The sequence below is a fragment of the Aplysia californica genome, unplaced genomic scaffold, assembly GCF_000002075.1.
Source record: "Aplysia californica isolate F4 #8 unplaced genomic scaffold, AplCal3.0 scaffold00511, whole genome shotgun sequence".
Lineage (NCBI taxonomy): Eukaryota > Metazoa > Mollusca > Gastropoda > Aplysiida > Aplysiidae > Aplysia > Aplysia californica.
In genome coordinates this window covers 245920-253812 of record NW_004797781.1, presented here as the reverse complement: position 1 = coordinate 253812, position 7893 = coordinate 245920, and the positions used below count along the sequence as shown (strand labels likewise).

Sequence of the window (7893 nt, the reverse complement as noted above, 5' to 3'; positions counted from 1 at the left end):
CTCCTCCTCTAATTTTTCTTTTTCAAGTGCCATATCTAAAACAGACATTGACAGTCATGATTTGCCTTGTATTTCTTTTTTCAGATGATCCTAAAAAATCTGTCATTAACCTAGTCTTTTCCCTTCTCCCATGTGTTAAATCTTTAAAGAAATTAGTCTCGACCTGCATTTACCATTTTGCTTTCTATTTTTCCAGTGAGAGCACGATGTTCAAAACCTTTATATTGACTTACGTGTCTTAGGAACTGCACTTTCTTCATACCAATTGTTCTTTTTTCTGTTTAATTTTAGGTTAGGATAAGGTTGAACAAACAAAACCTGACAAATGGTGTATTTGTGTTTTGCAGTAGTGTAGTCCCTAAGAGGGTGAGCACGTCAGAATCAGACAGAAGCAGATCCCCACGACGAGAACAGTACAAGAGAGAGGCCAAGAGTCGACGTGGGGATCACTCGTCTTCTCCCAGTGAAAAGGAAAACAAGAACTCTTCATTATGTGTCACGATGAGCAGATTCTTCGCCAAAAAATTAACAAAAGCCGGTCTTTTAATTTTCTTTTTTTTGGCATTATGGTAAGATTTTTGGCCAGATTTTTTTTCAATTACATCAAATTTCATTTGTTGTAGTTCATTTGTTAACTCTTTATCTCCATGGGGGGTAAACTCACTTATGCCGAGGCCCTTTGTTGGTACTCAATCTAGAAATGACGAAAAAGTCACTAAATAGGTCATTAAATCAAAGCAAGGGAACTTATTTCGATAGTTCTTCATCTAATGAATGAAATCCCGATAAAAGAGACCTGTTTTCGGTAATGGCCGAAAAGTGATTTGAAGTCAAAGTTGTCATAAAGAAATGTGTCCGAGCCGCTCTCTGGCACAGCAGTTCCAACCGCGAGCTGCTGGGAGCGCCTTGCCAGGGATAAAGAGTTAAATAAGATGGTTTTTATCTATACATGAATAGTTCAACGGGGAAAGAAATCTGTTTAAAGGACAACTTACAATATATAAGTTTATAAGACTTACAATGTCATGGAACGTTCTTTATACTGGTGATTTGAGACCATCACAGGTGGATTCTACCTCTTTTCTTTCCCTCTCGTGAATTTATCGGCTTTCTTAATTTTTCTTCGCCATTTATGATTGTAGCTATATCCATGTGCTTTTCTTTACTCCAACTCAATCAAACCTTCAATATCCTTGAGTGACGTTTGATTTTTTAAAGAATGCAGCTTTGTTTACTGATGCAATTCTGACTATTCTTTAAGATATCTTGTGTCATTTTGATAAGTTATTACTTATCAAGTGCATTTTATTTGCAATGATTTATTTCAGTCATGGTCTACCTGGTCTGATTTTGCTAGCTTCTTTTCAGCCACTTTCCGTGGAAGGAAATTGATATTTCTCAAGACAATCACAACTGGAGACTAGATTCTTCTTGGAAAGCTTATAGTAATTGCTTATCTTGAAGTGAAAAGTTTTAAATAGTTACCCAAATCTTGTGTTAACTGCCATAACAATTATATTATAGTACAAGCATTTTTGTCTATGTTAATAACAATAGGCCTATAGGACAAAAAAGTAGGCTACAGTAATTGCTTATCCTGAAGTGAAAAGTTCAAAAGAACCACCGAAATCTTATATTAACTTCCATAATGATTGTACGGTTAAAAGCATTTTTGCCTCTGTTAAAGGCAACGGGGGGGAAAAAAAGTACAGTCAAAATTGTCCAAAACAGCTTGTCATTTTCAAGGAGTAAAGTGGTTAATTGTCATAGACAGGTGGATGTTGGACAGTGTCATTGTAATATTTAAAAAACACATGGAGGGGAATGGGGAGTGGTTGTTTGCACTGGTTGTCTGGGACAGGTGGCCATGAGAGCAGGTTGGACTGGAACTACCCTTCTGATCTGAGTTTATTGTGACTCTAGATCTGCTGACTGCCGTTGGGTGGATGGGTTGGGGGATGCTCGGGAGTTGTTTTTCTCCCCGATTCCAATCGAACATCCAACATTTTCCTCTCTGCTTTTTCTTCTTTCTGTATGTTACTTTTTTATAACAACTTTAGTCTCCAGAAGTTATATGTGTCACGACCAGAAGTTATATGTGTCACGACCAGAAGTTATATGTGTCACGACCAGAAGTTATATGTGTCACGACCAGAAGTTATATGTGTCACGACGTGGTGGAATCAGGCGCTCGTCAATTTTTTTGGCATGTCGAGTTATTGGTATTGATATCACCTTAAAGCATTTTCATTTGTCATGCTTTTGAGGAAAATATTTCCATTTATTTTGAATACAAATGGAAGTATTTGCCATTGAAATATGTGGGGATTGCCTGGTCTCAGTTAGCAAGAAAATGGCCGCCAAAATTTAGGTATTTCCTTAGCTTGAGAGTCCTTAGAAACAAAAAAATTAATATTATTTATGTCTTTACGTTTTGCAGTACAATCCACACAGAAATGTGTTCTTTAATTGACATGGAAGATGTTGAGCTAAAAAACAAAAATTGGATAAAAATACCCAAACCTACAGAAAAATGCCAGTTTCTTCCCTTTCATTATTTTGATGAGCGTCTGATTTCACCACACTGCCTCATATGCCCTATTTGTGTTGCAAGTGCCGTAAAATTCTTACTAAAACTGATACTAAAAACTAAAGCACTGCAATTTCTGAGGCAGTCTTTTCCATTTCTTTAACTCACAAGAGATTTTTGCTCCTCCACAGTTTGATCACAGTCATTGTTTTGTACATTTTTGAAAAACTCCCAAGTCACGACAGCTCAAAATCAAATAAAATTGTACAAAGCAATGATAAAAATCCTATCGGTGGACCAGGGAACTCTACAGCTCTGTTCACAACAGCGGCACCATTCAACATATCAACAGCGACACATTCGCCACCGTTTCCTCACACGACAGCACAACCTCCAGGTTTTGTTTCTTCTTCGACGACCTCTCGACCCCCGAGTTCTGTGACTTCTTCAATAACAATAACCACTGGTCAGTATATCCCTTGTCTACTTCCTCTGTGGGTGTTTGACGGGTTCTGGTGTGGTTTGCTTCTTCTTTCCTATCAAACGTCTATCATCCTGATCTCTCCTCCTTCTTTTTTATGGTTCTAACTCTCTTGTAACACCTCTAATCTTCGGCACTTATACGACCTTATTGTGTTGCAAGTGCCATAAAACTCTTATTAAAGCTAAAAAAACTACTTCCTCTTCTTATATTCTACCAGTTACTATGCCCTTCCTTCTCTTCCTTCTCTTCTTTGTCCTCCTCCTCCTCCTCCTGCTTCTGCTCTACCAACTGTTGAAATTTATAGAAATAATTTTGATAGAGAATGAAAATATTTCTTGAAATAAAATTGCTCTTTTGCCAACTATTTCTCGGTGTTTAAAAATGTTTTATTATATGCCACTTTTCTTTGCAGCAAAGCATTTTAAACTCCTTATCAAATGTACACAAATCTTTTTTTAAAGTCCCTTTTACGTAAGTATCTGTAATTGTTATGTTTGTAGATGTCTGTTATTTTTGTGTTTGCAGATGGCGGTCATTGTTATACGTTTTTAATGTTTGTTATGTGTCTCTATGGCTGACATTGTGGCGTATGTAAAATGACTATGGCTCTGATTGCTTTTTCCCAGGTGGGACTTCCTCCCAGTCAAATCGCCAGCCTGTCGTGCCAGCTTATCCCTGCACGGCTGGGTATTGTGAGAGACTGTGTTGCCCTGCTCCTCACGAGGATGGAAGGGGAGATCCTCCTTGTAAGCACATTGAGATTTTCACGTCTATCCGTACACCGCATTTTTGCTAATACCAATGATTTTTTGCTTTCCCGTGGCCACAGATCACTCTTTGTGACCATCTTTTCGATGTCAGGATTGGATGGTAAATAAATTATTTACAGTCTGATCCTCATATCGAAAAGATATGTAATGGAGAAAGATCTGCGGCCTCAGAAAAGCAAAGAATGTCTATTTTAGAAAAATGTGGCATGCGGGTTTCTTGAACTGAACCATCAAGATAAAGAGTCAGAAATAATCCTCTGTAAGAAAAGGGGGGCTGGTGGAAGGGGAAAGGAAGGCGGGGGCGTGCTCCGTAGGTGCCAGAAAAATTATATGAAAGTAGGAATGTTGAAATTTGTGGTAGGTACTTAAGATTTTACTTATCATTAACCACTTTCAGGTACTGACTGTTGAAAGAAAATTCTTAAATTGAGTAAGCCTCCGTAATGCTGTATATTTTTCAATGCATTTCTTTGAAGTTGAGGGGAAAATAATCTTATGGTGGGCTCTCGTGGTTGAGAGGTATGGTATTTTATTCAAAAGATCCGGGGTTTGAAACTGACAGTGATGAAAATATTGAAATCTCTAAAATGTTCTCCTTTCACATTCTTTCCTGCTTTTTAGTCATGTTCTTTCATTTCCACTTTCTCCCACCTCCAGCCTCCTCTTGGCTCCTCTCTCCTTTACTCCTATCTCTTTCTACCATTTCTCCTGGCTCTTTATTACTGCTATATTTAAGCCACTCCAAGACTTCTCGGATAAGGATGAAAAACTTTAGAGGTCTCGTGAGCAAGTTGCACATGTTAAAGATTCCATGATGGTGTTTATATTGATAAGAGAAGGCTTTGACCACCACCCTTACCTCTTTTATAGCTAAACACTGTTGAAAGGGAATTTAAATCTATTTTGGTTTTTGCCTTTAATCAACGTTTTTTTAAAAAATCCAGACCTAAATTTGTTTTTATATGGTCTTGAAAGGTGTTGAGACAAAAAACAAAAATTCTGAAAAAAATCCCATTCCGGCGGAAAAATGCTGTTTTCTTTGATTTCATTAGTTTGACAAGCACCTGATTTCACCATTTTGAGAATTTGAAAAGAATTTTATATTGTAATTTTCTATGTTGTACACCTTCTTTGATGCTTTGATTGTGAAATTTTACAAGATATTTTAATAATTTTCCTCCCCAGACACTTTTCCGGATCCAATTGACGTAGATCCTAGCCAGGTAATTATAATGATCATAATATTATTAACAACAATAATAATAATAATAATAATAATAATTATAATAATAATTACAATAATAATTATAATAATATTAGATTGCATTTATATAACGCTCTATCACATATGATAGGTACAGACCTTTTCTAATGAGGACTCTCAGGTTACATAGTTTTTTTACTCTTATCTTTTTCTATAGTTATGGTAACTGCTACAAATCATTTAAGTCAAAATTATTTTTTTTATGGAATGTTTATTTAAATCTGGAAAGGTGGGTTGGAAAAACTCTTGCATCCCGTTTAAATAGAGTGCAAATTTTCTTATAAAAAATTATGAAATGCTATATTTGGTGAAAAATGAGTCTTTTTGTTTCGTGACATGCTTTACCACACTCACTGATGGTTTTCCTTGAAAGTAGTAATTTCATGCTTCAGTGGTCTGTGACTGTTACCGTTGTGTTATGCAATAAATATTGCGCAATCTTTATTTGCTGTATGCAGACGGTTGGAACATATATGAACGTTTATCTACAGCACTTGAATTGATTTTAACTTTAGTAGTATTACACAAACGTATGCCAGTATCTTTTTTATATTCCTTGTTCCTTGTGGTCAGAGTGGAATGGGAGGGGGGGAGGGGTATGAGCTTGACTAACTGTGTGCTTTTTTGGTGCTTCAGCCCAGTCTGAAATTTAAGTGTTTCATATTTGAAGTTTGATGTTAAAGTTTGATGATCGATGTTTAAGGTTTGGCGTTTGAATTTTGATGTCTGATGTTTGAAGTTTAGTGTTTGATGTTTGAGTTTTGGTATTTGAAGTTTGATGCAAAGAAGCCCTTAATGTGTGAACACAATGGATAAGAGCAGCTTATGACATTGCTATCCTGTCTTTGCTGAGTTAAATGTTTTGACCTGCGTTCATTTATTTTCAGCCTGCAGTTATTGTGAACATACCTGTGGGAAACAAGAAGCACCCAACCAACAATCCTGACTACAATGTTTTCGATAACAACATTATGCATGGATCTCCTTCTTACAACGTCATCAACAATGTTGGAGATGGAGGAGAGTCTTATGGGTATCGCAAAAAAAGAGGAGCAGGTACTTTTACAACTTATCCTAATAATGTCAAAGGTTTTGTTTTCTTACTTTATTAGGTTTATCTAATATCCAAGCATGGGGTGTCTTAGTTTATTGTGTTCGATTCGTTTGTGGGGAGGTTTGTGCTGACAAAATGAGTTACTTAACCACAATCTACAAATGGAGATATCGGCAAAAAATCGACATTAATATCAAATTTGTAGATTTTCTTTTGATGTCATGTTCTTTAACTGTAACCTGTCTTTTATTAATTCATAGTTATAAATTGCAAAAACTTCTCCTATAAGCGTGATTTAGGCCTATCTATTTCCTTAAGGCTTGAATTCGAGAAGTTGCACATTTTGTCAGCATGCTCTTTATATCGAGTATCTCTGTGTGTCTGCAGGGATGTTGTAGGCTACACTTCTCAGCTAGGGATGGCCCAAACAGGGGAAGGGTTGTAGAAGCTCGCCTCCAAAATGATGTAAATTATGTTGAAGGGGGTGTAAAATATCAACAAAATGGCTTAGCTGATAATTTTGATTCAGGACGCAAATAATTTGTGATTGTTTCGTGACCTCACGGGAGGTCTCACAAAAAGTTTACAAAGAAATATCTAAATCTGATGAAACCCTATGTGTTGCATATTGAAATGTTCAAAATAACAAATATTATTCAATACTTTTACTTTACTTTTACTTTTATCCGCCACTTATACCCTTTTGGGTGTCGCTGGAAGAAAGCCACTTGTCTTATATAGTTCTTTCTGTAATTGGGGGTAAAATTGATGTGTTTGTTTTCTCAAAGACTTTACTCGGTTGAAAGGAGAATTGTTTTTGTTCCCGATATCATATCTCATTTTGAAGTGTTTTCATACTTTGCTGAATTGAGGCTGTGGATGGCAATATGAATTTGCTTTTCTCTTTGTAAGATAATAAGATAAGCTGCAATGTGAATATAAAATTGTTCATTTATTTGTAAGACACACAGAAAAACAGGAATTAAGTTCTACCTTTAATTTATTGTCATTGCCTATTTTCTCTCCTTCTCATCCATTGTCTTCAGGGCCTCCCACTCTTTCTCCTGATCCTCTTTCTCTTCCTAAATTTCCTCTTCTGTCTCACCTTCCTCATGCCTATAGCCACCAGTACAGCGGTGAGCGAGACCCTATCCCCAAACCGACCCTCGCAGTACAAATGGCAAGCAAGAAACCGTGTTAACTACACAGAACGTTTCTGATTATTTTGAAGATATTTCTGAATTAGATGCTGGTAATGATGAGGACTACCATGAGTGGGATAGGGAATGTGATTCTGACAATCTTATGAATGTTAGTAATATATATATCATTAAGGAGCTCAGGCAGAGGGGCTTGGTAGCATGAAGAGGTCAAGGTTCAAAGGATTAAAGGTTGTTCAGGAAAAAACTTGACTTTTATAGTGGCAGAATATATTGAGGCCGAAAAAAAATTAAGGGTTGTTCATTTACATTGCTTTTGATGAAAAAAGAATCCATCTTGAATAGAAGTCAAGATATTTTTGATTAATTGAGGTGTAGGTTGCTTGGTGTCAGGTAAAATAAGTATAGAAAATGGTCTCCAAAGTTAAGTGAGTTCTAAAGCTGTATAGTGTCGACATCGGAACAGCAAATTTACTTTTTTATGTGGGCCTTTGATCAACGTTTTTCAGTAAAATACACTGAGAATTGTATTTTTAAATGGATATACATATTAAAAGGTTTTGACCTAAAACAAAAAAAATATTCCATTAAAATTTCTCAACTTGCGGAAAGACGTTGGTTTCTTTGGTTT

At 36.2% G+C, this 7893-nt stretch overlaps 2 protein-coding genes across 2 annotated transcripts in view; both read left to right on the top strand.

Annotated features, from left to right (window-relative positions):
• Positions 1-846, top strand: part of LOC101846240 (myelin regulatory factor) — a gene marked incomplete at its 5' end in the record, with an annotated part of 14921 nt that extends 14075 nt beyond the window's left edge. The window contains 1 exon segment of the mRNA XM_013086835.2: positions 348-846. Coding sequence (XP_012942289.2) covers positions 348-573 — 226 coding nt within the window.
• Positions 847-1867: 1021 nt separating this feature from the next.
• Positions 1868-7893, top strand: part of LOC118478342 — a gene marked incomplete in the record, with an annotated part of 11765 nt that continues 5739 nt past the window's right edge. Inside the window, 5 exon segments of the mRNA XM_035971807.1 lie at positions 1868-1877; positions 2676-2996; positions 3641-3760; positions 4970-5007; positions 5936-6104. Of these exon segments, the coding sequence (XP_035827700.1) occupies positions 1868-1877; positions 2676-2996; positions 3641-3760; positions 4970-5007; positions 5936-6104 (658 nt within the window).